Source organism: Salminus brasiliensis, chromosome 24, assembly GCF_030463535.1.
Source record: "Salminus brasiliensis chromosome 24, fSalBra1.hap2, whole genome shotgun sequence".
Taxonomy (NCBI): Eukaryota; Metazoa; Chordata; class Actinopteri; order Characiformes; family Bryconidae; genus Salminus; species Salminus brasiliensis.
Genome location: NC_132901.1, coordinates 24,554,797 through 24,576,760, shown reverse-complemented (window position 1 = coordinate 24,576,760; position 21,964 = coordinate 24,554,797). Strand labels below are relative to the sequence as shown.

At 44.1% G+C, this 21,964-nt stretch overlaps 1 protein-coding gene across 5 annotated transcripts in view; it reads left to right on the top strand.

Annotated features, from left to right (window-relative positions):
• fam135a (family with sequence similarity 135 member A) overlaps positions 1–16,560 on the top strand; it is a 43,845-nt gene extending 27,285 nt beyond the window's left edge. For 4 of the 5 annotated variants that reach the window (XM_072669774.1, XM_072669773.1, XM_072669775.1 and 1 more), the window contains 14 exons: positions 1,235–1,388; positions 3,866–3,943; positions 4,364–4,413; positions 5,617–5,775; positions 6,665–6,738; positions 6,862–7,016; positions 7,173–9,039; positions 11,641–11,801; positions 13,085–13,176; positions 13,280–13,377; positions 13,828–13,979; positions 14,065–14,175; positions 14,255–14,368; positions 15,305–16,560. In XM_072669774.1, coding sequence (XP_072525875.1) covers positions 1,235–1,388; positions 3,866–3,943; positions 4,364–4,413; positions 5,617–5,775; positions 6,665–6,738; positions 6,862–7,016; positions 7,173–9,039; positions 11,641–11,801; positions 13,085–13,176; positions 13,280–13,377; positions 13,828–13,979; positions 14,065–14,175; positions 14,255–14,368; positions 15,305–15,510 — 3,471 coding nt within the window. In that variant the 3' untranslated portion in view covers positions 15,511–16,560. The remainder of the gene's footprint in view (positions 1–1,234; positions 1,389–3,865; positions 3,944–4,363; positions 4,414–5,616; positions 5,776–6,664; positions 6,739–6,861; positions 7,017–7,172; positions 9,040–11,640; positions 11,802–13,084; positions 13,177–13,279; positions 13,378–13,827; positions 13,980–14,064; positions 14,176–14,254; positions 14,369–15,304) is intronic. The other variant, XM_072669776.1, reaches the window with a different exon arrangement.
• The last annotated feature ends 5,404 nt before the right edge of the window (positions 16,561–21,964 follow it).

Below are 21,964 nucleotides of genomic sequence, written 5' to 3'. Positions count from 1 at the left end.
CATCTATATTTACTTACTTCCCTAATTAAATTAGAGAAGAACACCCTGCTGATTCCGGTTGTGACAGTGCTGCTCTAGCGCTGGAGGCCTTATGCAACTGACGAACATTAATAGCACTGGAGAGTTTTTCAAAAACCCTTCAGAGCTTCTCAGGAATAGACGGTGTTATGCAACAAGCACAACTGAGTGTGATGACTTGCATTGATTCTGTGAAAGATATGATATGATACGTGTGGCCGCCTCATTCCTGTTTTATTATAGCATTGTTCTCCGCTCAAGCTCACATTACATTAAACTGAACAGCCACATTTAAGCATTCTTATCTCTAGGAGTGATCCAAGGCCAGATGCTGCAGCTCTGCAATTCTGAATCATCTATCTAGCGTCTGAAAAACAGAGGGGGTGGATCTGTTAAACTGCACATCTAACAAACTAGACATCTCGGGTCACTTCCCTGTACTTTTCAGTCCTTTTTCTACACGTTCTAATCCAACCTTACACCACTGACACCAAGTTTGTGGCACCTGCCCTGTACAAGTATAGCTAGCCTTCTTAAACACTATATTGACAAAAGTATTGGGACACTTGCTTATGTTATTCATTGTTCAAAGGTATTACCAAAAGAGTTTATCATGCTTTTTTTGGAGAAACTGTCTCTACTGTGCAAGGAATGCTTTCTGCAAGATTTTGGAGGAGCATTGCTGTGAGGATTTGATTGCATTCAACAACAAATTAGTATTAGTGAGGTCAGGATGTTGGATGAACACCACCCCACCTCATCATCAACTCGCCAGCTCATCCAGCTCAAAAGTACTGGATGGAGCATCACCCATCATTCCAGAGGAACACTGTTCCACTGATCCACAGCTCAATGCTGAGGGGCTTTTTATACCCCTCACCTCTGTCAGCAATGTGTGCAACGTCAAGTAGCTGAATGCATTCATTAGATTAATAGGGGTGTCCTCGAACATGTAGTGTCCTTTAGCATGCTATGTTGCAAGCTGGAAGAGTACGTAACAAGAGCGATCATCTATTACAAACGTGGCATGGTTGCTCCATAAAGCCAATGATCTTTGAGTCCGTTATGTTGTTCCTACAGCCCGTGCCTGACGTCCTGATGTGTTATGGAGTTGAGAATGCAGGGCTACACTGATCTCAGAACATTGAAGGCATGATTGTACATGATTAAGTGTGGTTAAGAAGTTATAACTGATGGCTTTATTCAACTTTTACAGGGAAAGACCTTCGTGGTGTCTGACCAGTGTCTGCAGCATGCTTTCACCTTGCATCACAGCATGTGTGCCAATTTGCTGTTGGCCTACCAGGGCCTCTTCGAGTACTTCACAACTCTCACCAAGAGCCTCCCTTCTTCCCACCGCTTGGAACTTGGTACGTCACTCCTCAATGCTGGGTAGTTAAATGGTTCAAAAAATGCACTGAAACATATTATTATTATTATTATTATTATTATTTATCATTACAAGTGTTCTGTTATATATATCAGTATCAGGATCTAAGCTAGTATACAGCTACACGTAAATAAATTGTGTAACTTTACATTTAGCTCTGTTGATGTTGATATCTTCAAATATTGTTGCAAAACCGTGATTCAGATTTTACGTGGCTGTAGATTTCCCCCGTTTGTAGTTAAAAAAAAAAGTCTGAAGTAGAGATGCTTGCTGGTCATGTATCATATGTACAGTATGTCGTCTTAGAGTTCTTGCCTGCTTCACTAAAACATTCCTACTAGGGGTGCAACGGTACACAGGTCACGGTTCGGTTCACGCCGCAGTTTGGACAGTCATGCAAGTTACAATTTCATCTAGTGCTGTCCCATCTAGTGCTGTATAGCGCCCCCCTGAGGCAGTTAATACAGCCTGTAGTGTGTTTATTAAGCAGCACAGTCTAAACTTCAGCATGTTAAATGTGTTTCCTCACACACACAAAAACGTGACCCATCGTCCTCGTCCGGTCCAACATGATTTCATTAGATGAAATAAGCATTTCTCTGAAATTCTGTCTTTATCATCTTATTTAATTTTAGTTATTTCAAATTCAAAAGTGAGCAATGAGACGAGAGTGGAGGATGAGGAGAAAGGCGAGGAGGGGGGCAAACAAGACTACAGTTACAAGTACTCCTAAACCACTACAGTCGCCTCTGGGGCTTTCTTTTGAAGTCGAGAATTCGAGAAGATTATTTTTAGAAAATCCACCACAAGCTTAAAGAAATGCACAAGGATTTGATTTTAACAAAAAATATAAATAATGGAAGCATCAGTAATAGAAATCATATATATATATATATATATATATATATATATATATATATATATATATATACACACACACATTTACATATCTCTAGCAGGGCTGAATATCTGCCATGCTTGCTAAAAGAAAATCTACGTGACAGCTGTTGGTGGTGGTCTACCGGCAAGCTGAAGCTGAGAAGCTGAGTTGGAGAGGGTTGTAAGTTAGGCTAGCAATTACGATGTTACAGAAAAGAGGCGTTTTTGAAGGAGAATCCTAACAAAGTTTGCATAAATCCACTCATCACTCAACAGCATCCAATACGGCAAACCACTGAACCAGGGACGTTGCTATAGGTGGCCGTTCTCCAGTGATCTGAGCAGATTAAATGCAGACAGGCTGTTTATTTTCAGGCTAATTCAAAATATAGGTTCTAAATATCTCTGCTGGATCCGAATATAGGGAGGTATGACCACACACCTGCCTTGTGATTGATGTAGGCTAATATTTCCTTTTAGACCTATTAGCTGTTTGTTGTGCAGGAAAAAAAAGACTGAAGACAAACATTTGCTTTTTTATCTGAAATATTTCAGAATGATTATTTGTTTGTTTAGAAGTAAGATTTATTTATTTATATTTTATTAAAAAACATCACAAATAAGCCCAGTAGAAGATGTGAATTTATCATTTTTTATGTTTAAAGAAAAATGAAGTAGTAGTAGTAACTAAAAAAAATAATTAATAAATATTTCACAAATTCATACAGCAACCCAATATTAGATGCCGGTAATATTAATTATACAACAATCTTTCATCATTTTCAGCAACTCTTTTGCAGATTTTTAAATAATAAAAAATATGTTGGAAAAAAAACAAACTGAACGAATAGTCGAGTCTTCTTATTGAATGGCCAAAGTGATACAACTGACAGAATTCTGGGTCAGGTACATCCCCAGTTCCCACAATACCATGCAACTCCAATGGCTTACAGCGTTCCTCTTATAAAATTACCATATTTATCCTAATAGCATATACCATGTACTATGTGTTCTCTGTGCACTGCATGTACCAAACCGTGACGGTTGGGTGCGAATCCACGTGCCGTTACACCCCTGATGTCTTCACCCTTAATTATGACTTACAAGCACTAGCCTTCAAAACTAGTACCAGCTGTTGTTTCCAGTAACATCTGAAATAAACACTAACCCAGTATGTTCTACTACAAAGACCTCGTATTTGACTCTGAACTTCAAATACTTCAAATTAAACCTCACCTGGAGTTCTCTGTGTGAGCTGTATGTGCCCGTCTTAATACTTCTGTGTGTCAGCATGCAAACCCCTCAGTCTGTGTTCCTCGATCATTTATTTTTTTTATTCCCCCCCCTCCTAAAAGCTAGTGTGGTCTCCATGCTAGAGCACTCCCCCTTACTAAACTCTCACTCCAAGGCTCTAACAACCTTACAACCTCTTCCCCTACTGTACTTGACCTTGCCATGTCTTGTGCCCGGTTCCTGCATGTATGTAGGGGCTAGCTAGCCCTCAGCAGCTCTAGCTCTAGCGATGAAAGGGAACGGGAACCATTTTAAACATGCCTATATGTGCAATCCCACCACTAGCCAAGCCCAGCATGCAAGTCCTTTATGAACGAGTTCTAAGAAGACCTTTTCCCCGAAGCCAAAGGCACGTCTACATAGGTATGTCCCTCCAAAGCTGACCCTCAGCTTCAACATGCCTCTTGCCCTTCATTTTTGTGTTCTTTCTTTTTTCCTTTCCCCCCAACCCCCCCTCTCCCGTCCCACCTTGATCTTCTTCATCCTATCTGGACTGTTGTCTGTGGTAAGAGCCCCTCCCAGACATCTTCAAGAAGGGAGCACTGGGCTCAGCTCCATGGTCTGCCTTAAGCCATAAGCCCTGGTTCACAACTAGGACTGACAACAGACCACCAGTACTCCTTCTGCAGCATTGCTGCTCTTTTGTGTCCTCTTGTTCCTACTGTTGTAGTTCTCTCTCTTGTAGCCCTCACGCCTTTGGTGCCAAAGACTCTCTGAAATGGTTTTAGCCCAAGAAATCTGAGGAGCATCAATTGATCGTTTGCTTTGCTGTTCCTATTTTAGAAAAACTAGATGTGGAAGCCCGTCTTCATGAGCTTTGCGAACAAGTCAAGGTATGTCATGAACATCCTGGAAGTATCAATGTGGGGTGGGGGGGGGGGGGGGTGTTACTTGGAACGTCCTTGAGAGTTTACTGCGCATAGGGGTGAGGGCTGAGCTGGGTAGATCATAAATTGTGCACTGGAGTAGAACATTTCTCATCTTAGCTGGAGTGGATAACTTATTTATCAAGAAGGAAGATGATCCGAGAAGATCTGCGAAGATCTGAGAAGGTTTCTTCTTTATTTACGTAGCAAGTGTTTTTAGTGTGTTTGTCTCTCGATGCATAAAATGTGTGGATTGAGTGAATCACATCAGTCATAAATCACTGTACAGCCACTCATGGGAACTCATGTAAAGTATGCGGACATGCGGAGATGTTTTTCAGTCGTTGGTTAGATGTTAGCTGGTCATTTTTGAATGTTTGAATGTGTTGGAATAAAACATTAGACTGTAATCCCCCACTGGTGCCCTTAGGAGCAGTTCAGCATATATTCATGCTCTTTGCTGAAATGCAATGTACCACATCTGTGAAAACAGCAGCTATGGAGCAGGGCTAAGCCCCAGGGCTCAGATGGAATCCAAACTGTGTATTGAGCAATCGGAGAATACAGCTGGCTGCAATTCTGTGGAGGGAGGGAGGGAAGGAGGGGGCATGATTCTGTTCACCTTTTCTCCTCTGTAGTGTTTATACACATTGCGTCATTTGCTGTAGAGTCCTGAGTCCTTGTGGGCTCTCAAGAGACGCTATATGTCCACATATTTGTGGACACACCTTCTAATTGTAATAAAGTTGCACCCATTGCTGACAGATGTGCAAATGCACACACAGCTTGTCAGCTAGTCCCTGTAGATAGAGAAGTACTACCAATAGAATAGGTCTCCCTGGAGCAGATGAGCATGAACCTATTGGCACTATGCTGCCTAATGCCAGGCGTGGGCTAGAGGGGTATAAAGCCCCCCAGCATTAAGTTTTGGAGCAGTGGTGATCATCATCCAACATGCAATCAAATTCTCCCAGCAATGCTCCTCCAAAATCTAGTAGAAAGCTTTCTTCCCTGGACAGTAGAGACAGTTACTCCAACAAAAGCAGGATTAAGCAGGTGTCCCAATACTTTAGTCCATTAGGAGTGTATATACAGATATAGACACATTTGCATTATAAGTGTATGAGATGCAGAATTTATACAGTCTTCTGTCTGCGTGTCTTCTTGCAGCAGAGGGCAGAGAGCCCAGACGAGCTGGCTGAACTAGTGAACATGAACCTTGCACAGTTGTGCTCTCTGCTTATGGCTCTGTGGGGCCAGTTCCTGGAAGCGATCTCCCTGCACGAGAGTGTCTCAGCATTGCTGGCCCAGGAGCACCACGCCCTGAGGGTGAGTTCACATAATCCACTTAATCCACAGAACGTATAGTGTATAACACACTGTTCGGATTGTAGAGTTGAACAGGGTCCTCCTTGCATCTGCAAAAAAACTACAGCAGGAGTTTCTCCCCTTGATCGTGGTCTGCATGTAGAGTAAGGGGTTTTACCATCTAGGCCATGGACAGGACTGTAAATATGAGACCACTGCTGAGCTCGGTGAAGAACAGTGGGTAATTCACCTCGTAATAAAACACAGATGTTCCTGCCTTGAACGGAGCACCTGTGGAAGTTGAAATTACCCTCCATGTAAATTTACCCTTAGGGTGTAACAGGGTACATATGGGTCATGGAAAACCTGGAAAGTCATGGGAAATAAAGATGCTAAAATCCAGTACTGAATAGTCCTTGAAAAATAAAAATAAAATTAATAAAGTACTTAAAAGTCATGAAAAATATTGTAGTGAGCTTCTGTTGTCATTTTATATAATCATATAAAACACAAACTTTTATAGTAGCATAATTTTTCTCATGACCAATCACTATTTCTAGAAATACAGGCAGTGATTGGTCATGTGAAAAATGATGCTACTATAAAAGTTTGTGTTTTATATATTTGTGTTTGTGTAAGTTTGTGTTTTTTTATTTTTCAAGGACCATTCAGTACTGGATGACCGTGCACAATTTTGGCCGTGGGATTATGAACGTGCATCATGTTGTTAACTAGCTAGCCTGGACATTCCCAACAACTAGCCTGGACCAAACATTCCCATAAACAAATTATAGGAAAATTTGGTCCTGAAAGTTTTAGTTTTTTGGTACTGTTAAAGTCATGGAAAGTCCTTGAATTTGAAATTGGTTCAAGTGTATGAACCTTGTGCTTCTATTTCTCCTTCTCCAAGGTGCGGAGATTTGCTGAGGCTTTCTTTTGCCTTGAACACCCAAGACAGGCAGCTCTGGCCTTCCAGGAATTGCAGTGAGTGAATACCAAGTGCCAGCATACCATGGCGGTTTTTAGCATATGGCGCACACATGTAATCTTTCATGTGTACCGGTTCAGTGCTGGTGACAGTTTTTATTTTTTTGCATGTCTGTACAGTGCACATAGCCACCAACAGATGACTGCAGCTATTAAGAGCTCCTCGTACTTCCTTTCCCTACCACCACTTCCCGTGGAATGTGCTGACCTGGATGGAGATGTGAACTCCCTGCCAATCATCTTTGAGGATCGATATCTGGAGTCTATTACAGAGGGTTTGTATACTCTTAGTGTTGAGACTTGGCCTTCGGATGGGATGAAATATGGCTTTAGATATGAGAAACTATTGATTTGACTAGAGGTGACAACATTGATTATGTATATTTAACAAATTAATTAGCAATTAATTGATTGATTGTGTATTCCCACAGATCGAGATGGTCCATGGCTTGGCCTGCACAACACCAGGAGTGGTTCTGTGTCTAGTAAAGCAGACAAGCCCAATTCAAAGGAGCTGGGAGCTAGCGGAGTAGGTCCCCTCAGCCCAGATCTCCATCAGTCCACTCTGGCCACCAGCTGGGCTGACCAGAACGAGCCTCCTATCAAATCCAAGGCCAAATCTATCAAACTCAAGAAGAATGCCAAGACTGAGAATGCAAAGAAGCTGATCAGACAGAGCTCGAAGGACTCAGTGGTTCTGACGGGCTACAAGAACCTAAAGGTTCCTCATGGTGACCAAGCTGGCAAGTCCAAAGAGGGCGACCCTAAGTGCAGTCAAAAAGAGGAGCAAGACAATTTGTCAATGTTTAAATCTAATCATCAGAACGACACCACAACCACTCTCAATATGGACTGTTGTATGAATGACGGCCAAGCTAGCACTGGTATCCAGAGGGACAATTTCACTAATCTTTTAAGTCTGCAAGCACAGGCCAGGCCCCAGGCAGGTACTGGAGCTGGAGCCACCGAAAGCAAAACAGCACATGGAGTTGATCCTACAGTCGCACCTGCTGGGCTTCGGCATATTGAGGTCAAACCTAGTGACAAGAACCCCTACCAGGGCGATAAGGTCACCATCCTCTTTCCGTGCCCTAGCGATCCAGCCCCCAGGAGGGAAATTCCCGAGATCAAACAGGTAGACTGTTGTGAGTCCAAGCCTCAAAGCGGGCAGAATCAGGGTGGGGAGGGCACCACAGATGTTGGTCCAGTGGGTGGTTGTGCAATGGCATTGAGGAGCGACAACGCACCAAGTGCCTCCTCGCGCCTGTCGGATTCAGGCATCGAGAGCGAGCCCAATTCTGCCACTCAGCTGGCACCAGGTCCAAACACTTCCTCCGTTGTCACTGGGGTGGATCTAGACTGGGTCCCGTTACAGGTTGAACAGACGCCTCAGTGTGCTGCCCCGAAGCTGCCCCAGCTCAGTCCTGCATCAAAAGCGTCCACGATGCCAGAAATGCCAAACCCAGAGAGCACTAGCGGCGTGAGTGGCGTCCAGTCTTCCCTAACCTCCATAAACTCGCTCCCCTCAGACGATGAGGTGGAGGGTGAGACTGCAGGGAGGAAATCCAGCGTCATCGTGCAAGAGCAGACCTTGGTTTTCTCCGGAGGCGCCGACATCCGCCTTCCATTCTGCACCAACATCCCAGCCAGGCCCTCGCCTCAGAGAGGAGCCTCCACTAGCCACGGAGATGATTCGGTGTTCCATAAGGATGAGGTTTCTGTCCTTCTGTCCCTCTGCGAATCAGCTGCTCCTGACAAGGCAAGCTCTGCTGAGCTTGGGCCCTCTGCTGGAGGAGTCCCAGGGCCGGAGGCTTCTAGTGATCTGCAGACAGCTGCTCAGTCTAGCACCTCAGCCACCAGCAGCACGGACCTAGTGAAGAAAGGCTTGGTGGAGAATTACTTCGGCTCACGTTCCAGCACTGATGTATCCGAGATCAGCCCAGTGGAGACCGCTGCAGTCACGCTGGGCAACCAAACGGGTCCCCACACCACCGAGAAAGAGGAAGAGGGGGAAGAAGAGCAAGAGCAAGAGCATGAGATGATCGAGAACGGTTACTACGAGGAAACGGACGGGCCAGTCTATGTCAACGGTCTACCGGAAGAGGAAGGGAAGAGTGGAGAGGTGGAAGGCAGTGGGGGAGCGGAGGCAAGGAGTCTCTTCTACGATCAGCTAGGTTTGGAGCAGCTCAGGGAGATCTACTCTCCCAGACCCAGCCTGCAAACCCGGTCCTCTAAAGCAGCAATGACCTGCAGCAACCTTCGCTGGTATGAAACTGCACCCCCTGCTCAGATGAAAGCGTGAGTTTTCCCACTTGGGCACTTTTCCAACATGCCATGCTGTTATAAAATAAAATTTAAATGACAATTTCTGAGGTTTTTCGATTGGCCATAACAATAAAACCACATCAAATAGATGAAGTGAATAGGATTGATGATCTGGTTGGCATCTGTCAAGGGCTGGGTATATATTAGGCAGCATGTGAACTGTCAGTTCTTGAAGGTGAAGTGTTAAAAGCAGGAAAAATGGCCATTAATGAGAAGGGTTGCAAAATTCCAGGAATTTTCAAAGATGGGAAATTTACCATGGGAATTAATGGGAATAAATTGAGAGTATTCGAAGCTAAAGGTAAGAAATTTACATATAGTTGGTAAAATATACTGAAGCATGATCTAGGCTGAAATAGTTAAATCCCAAAACAGTTAAATAGCAAAGCTGCTCCTTATTTTCTATTAATTCCAATAAATTCTCATAAATTCCCCACATTTTCACAGAAAGTTAAAAGTTTTTGGAATATCTCCAGAGTTTCCAAGTTAAAGGAATGGAAAGTTACCAGTCATTTGCTGGACATTTATCATCATTTTTCCACCCCTTTGCAACCTTATTCACAAGGATCTGAGCCACTTTGACTAGAACCAGATTGTGGTGGCCAGACGACGGAGGTCCGAACATCTCCAAAACATGAGACCAGTCTTGTGGGATGTTCCTGGTGTGCCTACCATAACTGCTCCATAGAAGGACAGCCGTTGAACCAGCAACATGGTCATGGGCATCCCAAGGCTCACTGATGCTTGTGGAGGCCCCATCTCTGAACTTCCAGGACTTAGGTGATCTTGAGGAGTCCATGCCCCAGTGGGTCAGAGCTTTTTTTTAGCAGCACAGCGAGGGGTTATAACAGTATTAGACAGGTGGTTTTAATGTTATGGCTTCCCAGAAACTGGGACCTATTCAGCGGAGAATTTGAATAAAGTAGAGCAGCTCTGTGCTCTACAGTGGAACAGGAAAAAGAAAATGCAAGAAATATATTTATGGAAATACTGATGAGGGGGAAATCCCTTTGTGGGTGAACTGATCTGCTGCCAGCTTGCTTTTCATGTTGTGGTTTGTTGTAGATGAGACAAGACATGTAAATGCCGACACCGAGTATTCTTTAGTTTTCCTGTCAAAAACATTTCCACTGTAGTTTAATGTGATAAAATCATGACGTGGTGGAAACTGGTCTAAATAAGTAGCAGCTGTATCTATAAATACCAGATTCAGAATCTTGTTGATTGCTCCACTAACTATAACCGGGACCACTCCAGGCCGTCATGCTGCTATTGCACTGTGGAGCTGCACGAGACCTCTCTCCAGAACTGCGTATCTGTAATGTGTACAGCTGTCCACAAGGGGGCGCTTAAAGTGTGCAGCACTGCAGTGAGTAGGGATGTCACCATAACCGCGCTATTAACAAGCAAACTGCAGGCAATGGCAAGCAAACTCCACACCGCAGTGTTCATGTTTTCTCCGTTTCATAAGATGGAAACAACGCCAGGTGCTCTGGTCACAAAACCAAACGCAGCGGGCGACAGCACCAGTACCACCAAAGGAAACGGTCTTGGACCGACAACGACCTCTGACTTCATACCCTAGAGAGACCGAGCAGGATCCCTCGGAGCAGGATCCCTCGGAGCAGGATCCCTCGGAGCAGGATCCCTCGGAGCAGGATCCCTTGGAGCAGGTCCCTCGGAGCAGGATCCCTCGGAGCAGGATCCCTCGGAGCAGTATCCCTCGGAGCAGGATCCCTCGGAGCAGGATCCCTCAGAGCAGAATCCCTCTGAGCAGTATGCCTTGGAGCAGGTCCCTCGGAGCAGTATCCCTTGGAGTAGGTCCCTCGGAGGAGGTCGCTCCGAACAGAATCCCTCCAAGCAGGTCACTCTGAGCAGGTCACCTGGAACAGAATCCTTCAGAGCAGAATCCCTCGGAGCTGGTCATTTGGAGCAGGTCACACTGAGCAGGTCACTTGGAGCACCATCACAGAGAGTGGTGGGTGTGGTTGGGCATATTGTTAGCCCACTCAGGTCCTCTCTAAACCACACAAGGCGAACATGTTTTTCTTGAGGTGCAACGAGGACCAAACTTACTCACATTGTTTGTGACGAGACAGATTCGCGCAGTCACTTTTACTAGTTTATTGAAAGGGTGACGATCCAAAATCAAACCAGGTAAGCCGATCTGGCTTTGTCCCGATTGGCCGGAGTGGTCCCGTGAGCAAGCAGAGAAGTCTAGGAAATTTGAGTACATATACAACAGACTGAGTTTGGTACTACCAGCTAACCCACCCGTTCGTAACTCCCTCAGCACTAGACGCCTGTGCAGGCCAGTATCGTTTAAGAGTGTGGGGCGAGAGCATGGCCAATCGTGCTCTCTCAGACTCTGGCCACTGATGGCAAAGCGGCATGGCTCAGGATTCGAGCTTACAACCCTCTGGTCATAGTGGTAGGGCATTAGCGGGCTGAGCCGCTCTGAGTAGCGCAGTGTACTAAAAGTTAATTACACTCCCCCAAAGGGCGAGCCCAGGAGTGAGAAAAGCAGTTTTTGCATACCGCTGCTTTAACTCTGCTATATTGTGTGTTTTGCAGGTTTGTTCAGGCAAGAGATGAGCTGAAGCAGCTGAAGCTGCCTGGATTCCTGTACAGCGACGTGGCGGAGCTGGCTTCTACTGTGCCGTATTTCAGCTTGGATGAGGACGAGAGCTGTGACGAGGGTGTTCACCTTATCGTGTGTGTGCATGGGCTGGACGGTGAGGCCTCACAAACATGAACACACCCCCTTAGCAAATGTTTACTCATTTAGGATGTTGAAATACCCTTGATGTATATGCATGTGTGTGTGTGTGTGTTTGTGTTCAGTGTGCAAGTGCTGAATTATCATACTGCAAATGTGTTTGACAGAGATGTCAGTCTGGGTTGCTTCTGGTCCACAGCACTGCAGACTTTAGCATAACACACCTGATCAACTCTCATAACTAGCACGTCTTCAAGAGCTGTGGCATGCAGGGGATCCAGTTTGACACCACTGTGCAGTGAAACCTTTGATACTGGCCAGATTGAAATAGCATTTCCTTAATTAACATTTAGGCAGGTTTATTTCATTTATGTAATGTAACTTGTATATTTTCAAGTTTTCCAGGGACAAATGACTTGCCATGTCTGGCCTGACCTGAATCACACGGATCTTAAATTAGTGAATTTTATGCTTAGATCTAAGCAAAAACTGCTTAGAGCAACATAGAAGCTCAGGACAGGGATATGGGTCACTTTAGTGGAGCTGCACTAGACCTTTCTCCAGAAGTGTCAGCGTAACGCTGCGTCCTGTATGGGACTGAGGGTCCTGTATGAGGCTGAGGGTCCTGTATGAGGCTGAGGGTCCTGTATGGGGCTGGGGATCCTGTATGGGGCTGGGGATCCTGTATGGGGCTGAGGGTCCTGTATGGGGCTGGGAATCCTGTATGGGGCTGGGAATCCTGTATGGGGCTGAGGGTCCTGTATGAGGCTGGGGATCCTGTAATGGGGCTGGGGATCCTGTATAGGAATAGGGGTCCTGTATGGGGCTGGGGATCCTGTATGGTTCCCAGGGTCCTGTATGGCCTGGGAATCCTGTATGGGGCTGAGGGTCCTGTATGGGCCTGGTGATCATGTATGGGGCTTGAGGGTCCTGTTATGGGGCTGAGGATCCTGTAATGGGGCTTGAGGGTCCTGTTATGGGGCTGAGGATCCTGTAATGGGGCTGAGGATCCTGTAATGGGGCTGGGGATCCTGTATGGGGCTGGAGAGTCTGAATGGGGCTGAGGGTCCTGTATGGGGCTGAGGGTCCTGTATGGGGCTGGAGAGTCTGAATGGGGCTGAGGGTCCTGTATGGGGCTGTGGAATACACAATACTAAAAATACTGAAACACTGTAGTCTGTACATTTACACTGTGGGCCCTGAGGAACCAGATGAACTTCATTAGAAAGAAAACTCAGATTTAGGTTTTCCAGGGGCTTTAAGTTGAAGTCTTGCATGATATTTCCCTTCCTACAACAGGTAACAGTGCAGATTTAAGGCTGGTGAAGACCTATCTAGAGCTAGGCCTGCCTGGGGCACGCATTGACTTCTTAATGTCGGAGCGCAACCAGGTAACAGACTTTCTGCCAACTTCTATATCTTATCTTATTCTTCACTGTAAAAACAGCCATTATTGTCTAATATTCAATGTTCATTTTGGTTTGACCTTCTCAGAATGACACCTTCGCTGACTTTGAGTCCATGACTGATCGACTTCTGGATGAAATTGTGCAATACATACAAATCTACAATCTCACCGTTTCCAAAATAAGGTAATACTCACACACACTTCTGTTCCTGCACAGTACAGGACTTTGTTCAGCAGGTGGTGCTAGTGAGCAAGTCTCTCCCAGAATCCTTCTCTTGGTTTATGGTTTTTGAGTACATATGTCAAAACCACTTTCATCAATGATCAAAAACACTTTAGCTGAGCATTTCAGCTTAGACACCCCCTTTTTAATGTGTATAGTGTGTAATAAATAAAATGATTTTATATTATGTATGTTTTTATTATTTACTATGCTATTTGACATTTTTATGGTTTATTTAAATGAGATTTTTGCTCCTTAAAGTGTAGCTCTTATTATTATTTTCCCTCTAATATATTTTTATAATATATAAATATGTCCTTTCATGAACTGTTTAGTCAGTCTGTATATTCTGTGTGGGCTCAGCATTCAAAACCACTCTCTCTCGACTCTCTCGATGTCTGATTTTCGCAGCTTCGTGGGTCATTCTCTGGGGAATCTGATCGTGCGTTCAGTGCTGACGAGGCCGAGGTTTAAGTGCTATCTGAGCAGACTGCATACCTTCCTCTCACTGTCCGGTCCTCACCTCGGCACCCTTTACAACACCTCAGCTCTTGTAAACACAGGTACGGTACTCTTATCACCCACACCTGAGGGTAAGATTTTACTGTGGTTAAATCTTACCCTCGTCTCCTCTCTTCTGTCTTTAAGGGCTATGGTTCATGCAGAAGTGGAAGAAGTCCGGCTCACTGCTGCAGCTGACGTGCCGTGATCATTCGGACCCTCGGCAGACGTTCCTCTACAAGCTGAGCAAGAAAGCAGGTTAAGATCAGTCCTACATTGTAGCACATATTTATTACTGGTTTTATTTGTTTATTTGACCCGGCTGTCTGTGGTACAGGTCTTCAGTTCTTTAGGAACGTGGTGCTGGTAGGCTCTCTGCAGGACCGCTATGTGCCCTATCACTCGGCTCGCGTTGAGATGTGCAAAACAGCCTTAAAAGACAAGCAGACAGGTGAGACTCATAGAGGCTAAGGTTGTAGATGGATGCATGACTCACTGTCTGTCTGTTTCTGTCTATCTGTCTGAGCACCTGTCTAGAATTCTATCTACATCCATCCCTCCATCTGCCTCCATCTGCCATATATATATCTCCATGATTCTATATATCTATCTATGATTCGATGCAGAATTCCGTCTGTCTGTCCGTCCGTCTGTATATCTATCTATATATGATTCTACTCAGGAGTCTGTCTGTCTGTCTGTCTGTGAGGTTTTTGTCTGTCTATCCGTCCTTCCGTCTGTCCTTCTGTCTCTCTATCTGTCTATGATTCTATCCAGGAGTCTGTCTGTGTATCTGTCTGTCTGTCTGTTCATCCGTCCCTGGTAATCTGTCTGTCCGTCCGTATGTATATCTATCTATCCATGACTCTACTCAGGAGTCTGTCTGTCAGGATTTTGTCCGTCTGTCTTTCTGTCTGTCCTTCTGTCTGTCCTTCCGTCTGTGTATCTGTCTATGATTCTGTTCAGGAGTCTGTCTGTGTATCTGTCTGTCTACCTGTCTGTCCATCCGCCCGTCTGTCTATGATTCTACTCAGGAGACTGTCTGTCTGTCAGGATTTTGTATATCCGTCTGTCCGTCCGTCTGTGTATCTGTTTATGATTCTATTCAGGAGTCTGTCTCTGTATCTGTCTGTCTGTCTGTCCTCTAGAATTCTATCCAGGACTCAAACTGCCTGTGTGTCTAGGTTTCCGTCTGCCTGTTAATCAGTCTACCTATCCATCTATCCATCCGTCTGTCTGTCTGTTTGTCTGTACTTCCATCTATCTGCTTACCTACCTGTAATATTGATCTGTTTATTATTTGTTGTTGTTGTTTGTTTTATTTGATCACTTTTATGACAGATTTATGATCTGATTTGATTGGTTGTGACCTCTGTCTGTGTCCCAGGCCCAGTGTATGCTGAGATGATTGAGAACCTGCTGGTGCCAGTGCTCCAGAACAAAGACTGTAATCTGGTGCGCTACGATGTGATCCATGCACTGCCCAACACTGCCAACTCCTTGATTGGCCGGGCTGCCCACATCGCTGTTTTAGACTCCGAGATTTTCCTGGAGAAGTTCTTCCTGGTGGCCGGACTAAAGTTCTTTCAGTAGCCTGTTAGAACAGAAGAACAAGGCGCGAATACCTCAACACCTAAACAGACATTCAGCAGCGTATCACTATTTTTTTATGATTTTAAATATGCCTTTACCTTCATTGCGTGGGCTAAAGGAAAGTGTGCGTCAGTGTTTTTACATTTCGTTCTAGATATCGTTTCTATTTAGTCTGTTGTGAATGTGGGACTTACCGTTTTTATTTTTGTACTGCCATTTTCTTTCTTTTTTTTTCTTTTTTTAATGATTTTTGATTGATTTTAGTGTTTTGTTTTGCTGGTAAAGAAACCAAGTCTCCTTTTCTGTGGTATATTTCAGTGTTATTTATCTATAAAGTTCTATTTTACCAGGTTCTTTCCACAGTACAATTCATTTAATTTCAATTTTGTTAAAGCTGAACTGGAAATGTAGCTGCTAAAGAAAAAAAAAAAGAAAAAAGAATGAGATATTTATTTGGAGGAGCTGACTGAAGTCCTGAGTCTCGCTCGTTTTCTTCGTAGTGGCAAAAACGTTCACCAGAACGTCTAAACGTATCCGTAGTTGACTGGCATTCAAACTGCATTAGATCCTTGTTTTGTATCAGTCCGCTGCCATTTGAGTACATGCATTTTGTATGACGGTTCTTTTTTATGACAACGATAAAAGACTTCCAGATGTGAGATGATTGTAGCTGAGACAACACAGCCTTGGACTCTATTCTTTGGTTATATATGCTGTCTTGTTCAGCCATTGCAACCTCATGCACAAACACTAGCCCAACCTGGCGTTGGGTACAGGAACTTCGCATGTAAGCATTTTACTACAGGGGTTTTCCACATTTAAAGGAATCTTAGTTTGTGGGGCTGAGCGAGTGAGAGAGTCACGTTAGAGAGCGTAGTAAACGGCGAGGAGGCGTTCGAGGAAAGTATTTAAGTTTGGTTTCTAATGGGGACTTAATTTATGCTTGTAATCAAGAAATTGTATTTAAATAAAACATCAGTTTTATCATTTGTTAAAATGGTTTTGTACCATGGACTTCACACTTCATTAAATGTACTCCGATTAACACTGCTGATCTCTTCCGCTTTTCTTCTTTCTTGTTTGTTTGACAACAACAGGATCAGTCAGATCTTCATCCAGCTCACATACAGGACAGCACGACTGACTGTGGCACAGCCGGGCCAGTTCTGGCATTAACTGAAATGTCATATAAACATAGTAGTAGTAGGCCAGACCCACAAATGTCTGCTGTACTATATATGGACAAAAGTATTGGGACACCTGCTCGTTCATAATTTCTTCTGAAATCAAAAGTACTGGATGGAGCTCCACCATCCATCATTCCAGATAACAGTTCTTCCACTGCTCCACAGCTCAATACTGGGTGGCTTTATACCCCTCTACTAGCCCAAACCTGCCATTTAGGCAGCATGGCTTGATAACAGGATGCCTGGTTGTTAACAGGGCCTTTTTATAGGGAGCCACTTCCAGTGGAGAATAGAAGACTGTAGGAAGATCCACAGACAGGTAAAGGCTGGGCTCTTTGTAATGGCCATTAGTTGCAGTATATGGACACCTGCTCATTCACAAATATCAAGGGTATTAAAAGTCTAGACTTTCTACTAGATTTTGAAGAAGCACTGCTGTGAGGATTTGATTGCATTCAGTAATGAGCAGCATTAGTGAGGTCAGGATGTATTGCATGATCACCACCCCACCTTATCTCATCTCCCCAACTCATCCCAAACTTATTGGATGGGGCATCATCCATTCCATCATCCAGAGAACACAGCGACAGGGGGCTTTATACCCCTCTACCCCTCTACAGGGACTAGGCAAGCGGTGTGTGCATTTTCACCTCATCAATGGGTGCAACTTAAAGGTAGTTGAATGCATTCATTGGATGGGGTGTCCAAAAATATTTGGACGTATAGTGTAGGTTTACATTAAAGGCTTTTTAGAACACACATTTTTGAGCTTTTTTGATGTAGATTATGAAAAATCAGTAATAAAAGAAAAGAAAATGCTCAGTATAATCCAAGGAAAAAGGGGGTGTTAAGGACTGTCACATAGGATACATAGTAGTGCATCTTAGGGAATTAGAATATTATTTAAAAAAAGTTTATTAGTTGATTAATTTCATTCAAAGAGATAAACAGTAATATTTAATATTTATTAAAAGTTGTTCATTTGTATTTCAAGCCTTTTGTTTCAGTTTTTTATCAGTATGGCTTTTAAAGCTTATGAATATCAGACATCCAGCATATCAAATTATTACAATATTTAATTTAGAGTTGAATAAATTACTAATCAAATTAAATACCTATAATAAACATACAATATATGACCATTGACCTTTTTCAATTAAATTATGTATATATGATGTGCTAGTAGTTACTGGGTCCAGCTGTTTTCAGGCTAAATTAGTATGTGGACACATCAGCTGAGCAGGTCACAGCCTGTCTCTGTAATAAATCCACCTTAAGATCAGGCTTTGTTCCACAGGTCCATTTAATCCTGCTGTTCTCTGTGCCCTGGTTTGGTTAAACTACCATTGCTCCCCACTAGATGGCAGCACTTGTCCATCTAATGGAGGGATGCAGAGGCTGAGTGTTTCAGCAGCACTGGTTGCTGCTCACTTCATGTCTTTTTCACTTGTGCTGCTATAACTAGCACAAAAGTACGAGACCCTCCAGACATTGCCCAAATCTCGCCCATAATTTCTACATCCATCCAGCTCATATACAGTGTAACATGATTGGGATGAGGGGTGGTGGTGATCATCCTGACAACATCCTGACCTAATTTGATTGGTGTATGAAATCGAATCCTCTAGCAGTCCTTCCCTGGACAGTAGAGACAGTTACTCCAACAAAAGCAGGATAAATTCATTAAATCATTTTTTTAATACTCTTGATTTCAGAAGGAATGAGTGGGTGTCCCAATACTTTTGTCCGTATATAGTTTATAGGTATAGGAGGAATATCCAGTGTACTGTTGTCCGGCTTTAGGAGCCCAGAACTGGCCTGGCTGTGCCACAGTACACTGGATATTCCTCCTATACCTATAACTGAACATGACCCAGAAATGTCTGCCACACAGTACGGACAAAAGTATTGGGACACCTGCTTGTTCCTTCTGAAATCAAGAGTATTAAAAAAATGATTTAATGAATTTATCCTGCTTTTGTTGGAGTAACTGTCTCTACTGTCCAGGGAAGGACTGCTAGAGGATTTGATTTCATACACCAATCAAATTAGGTCAGGTCAGATGTTGTCAGGATGATCACCACCACCCCTCATCCCAAAGGTATCTGATGGAGCTCCACCATCCATCATTCCAGAGAACACAGATCTTCCACTACTCCACAGCTCAATGCTGAGGGGCTTTATACCCCTCTATTTAGCCCACACCTGGCATTTGGCAGCATGGTGCCAGTAGAGTGTCCTTTTCTATTGGCAGTACTTCTTCTCTACAGGGACTAGACAAGCTGTGTGTGTGCATTTGTACATCTGTATCAGCAATGGGTGCAGCTTAAAGTAGCTGAATGCATTCATTAGAAGGGGTGTCCATAAACATTTGGCCATATAGTGTATCAGTTTGAGAAACTCTTATGAATACCCTTGATTTCAGAAGAAACAATAAATAAGCAGGTGTCCCAATACTTTTGTCTGTTAAATTTCCCCCATATATATCAAGTCCCTGTACAACATTTTTGGGGGTGGATGGTTTGTGAGTGACTGCCGATTTCCAAAACCATGGGAGAATCTCCCATGTGCTGCCCATTAGAACTGCAGGACATTAGCCATGATTCTGTAGAGGACCCTTTTAAGGCTGCGTGCTACCTGAGGAACGCAGCTGTACTGTGCTGGCTGCAGAAGAACCATCAGAACTGTGAAGAAGACCCCCTGTGTGAAAGTACCCCAACATGCAAACCTCAGCAAAGCCACATTAGAGTCCAGCAGCAGCTCTGGAAGTGAAGGACAGTGGAGCGATGCTGAAGACGACCCCAACAACAACAACGCTGAGCCAGGCAGGTCACAGCAGATTACCCCATCTGAGAGACAGGGTGGAAGTAATGTCCTAGCTAATGAGGCATGACAGCCTATAGAACCGCTTCACTCCACTTTTAAGAGCAATCGATGATGTAATTGTTGGAGAAAATGCCTCCAGGCTGATTAGGTCATGTTCTGAGGCCTCTCGACCAAAGCTGACCATCACAGCAACCAAGGAGCCCATGAAGCGGAAAGAACCCTGGACTGGACCGGAAACTCGCTGTTACTTCATGCAAACGAGACAGCGGTGTGAGCAACGGCCTGAAGAAAGATGTCTAATGTTTGTCAAATGTTTGTGGACACCCCCTCTAACGAATGCATTCAGTCACTTTAAGCTGCACCCATGTGCAAATGCACACAAACACACACACAGCTTGTCTAGTCTCTGTAGAGAAGAAGTACTGCCAATAGAATAGGACTCCCTGGAGCAGATAGACATAGCCTATTGGCACCAGGCTGCCTGATGCCAGGCGTGGGCTAGTAGAGGGGTATAATATAAGCCCCCCCAGCAGCATTGAGCTGTGGAGCAGTGGAAGTGGAACTGTGTTCTCTGGAATGATGGATGGCGGTGCTCCATCCAGTACTTTTGGGATGATGAGGTGAGGTGGGAGGTGGTGATCATCCAACATCCTGACCTCACCAATGATTCTGTGGCTGAGTGCAATCAAATCCTCACAGCTATGCTGTAGAATCTAGTAGAAAGCCTTCTTCCCTGGACAGTAGAGACAGGTACTCCAATAAAAGCAGGATAAGCTCTTTTAATACCCTTGATTTCCGAAAAATGAACGAACGAGCAGGTGTCCCAATACTTTTGTCCGATTATTAAACAGTAAATGTAGAGTGCCGAAGGCCCCCAGACCACCTTAAACTTAAAGTCCCTGTCCAACCTTTTTGGGGGTGTGTGGAGAACCTCCACAGTGTTGGTCATTAGAACCGCAGACCAGAAAAACACGAGGATTCACATCCACGTCCGGGAAACCGGCCTAGCTGCTGGGAATTCGAAGCCCACCCTGCTGCGTGTGGGTTCTCCAACTCAGCTGATCTTTGGAATGCTGCGTCACCATGGCAACAAGGGGGGCTGAATGAAAGCAGCACGTCGAGTACCCCACCCCTGCTTCTCCTAACCCCCTTGTCCTCTTCTCTGTGTGTGGGGCAGTGCTGTGGGATGATGTCATTGAGTTGTCTGCTGGAACTGGCCAGAGAAAGGACTGTGTGTGTGTTAGGCAGAGGTCAGAGGGGTCACGTGAGCGCGGATGCGTAAGGAAGGACTCATGGCACTCCTTGGAGGGCGGTTGAAGAGACTGCAGTGGCGTGTTTTCTCGCCCACTGAATAGGCAGTAAGGGGGCGAGCGTATGGAGGACACCAGGTGTGACGGCGACGGGGAGACAGATCTGTTTGTCCAGCTCGGACAATGCAGAAGAGTCCCCTTCCCCCCTCTTTCCCCCCACCCATCAAACTGCCCATTCGCCCCTGCACACACCATTTTTTAGGGCTTAGGAAAGAGTCCTCATTACTTCTCCAACCCCCATCCAACCCTCACCCCTACACCCTACACCTACACCTATACCCTACACTCCCTCATTCATCTCAGTGAGGGAGTGTGTTTGGCTCGGAGACACTCGCAAGGTATTCACCCGTATGTATATTAACAAAATATACATACGGTATTAATAAGGGGGTGTGGTCAGTGGTCTCTGGTGGCCTGATTTGGTGTAATCTCAGACAAGCTAATTCTAATCGTGCTAATCTGCTAATCTGCCACGAAAGACCCACAGATCACCCGTTTTGTTTTGTTCAGAATGGCTTGAAAAAAAAGGCGATTCACTGGAAAACTGTAATGAAAGAGCTATGAAATTCATCACTGGCTGACGTAGAGTAGTGGATAACAACACCACCATCCTCCCTGTTTCTAATTAGAGAGCCTGGGCAAAGCTGCTAATGCTACGCTGGCCTACCTGAGTAACATGATCCAAATGTAAGTCTTATCTGGATAAAAGCAACGTAATTACTGTCTAATTAGATGTTATTGTTTACTCTAAAGGTTAAGAACCTGGGGCTGGATTCCCAAATGAAAAATCTTACGAAGAATTTTAAACACTAAAGCGTTTATAAGAAGGTTCTTAAATGCACATTTTTTAACAGTTAACTTCTCAAATATTCATATATATATATATATAATCTAATGAATTATACATAAATTAAATAAATATTATATATCAATTTTAGTTTAGTTTAATTTTAGGCAATTTAGAAATCCCAACCTTCATTGTAGGTCTCAAAATGTATACAGTCAAATAATTTATGTATTTCATTAAAATCACTTTTTGCTTATACGTAATTTATAACAAATAAATATTATTAAAAAATTATATTGAACGTTTTTTTTTATAGGATGCTCATCCCAAGTTACATTTTGCTA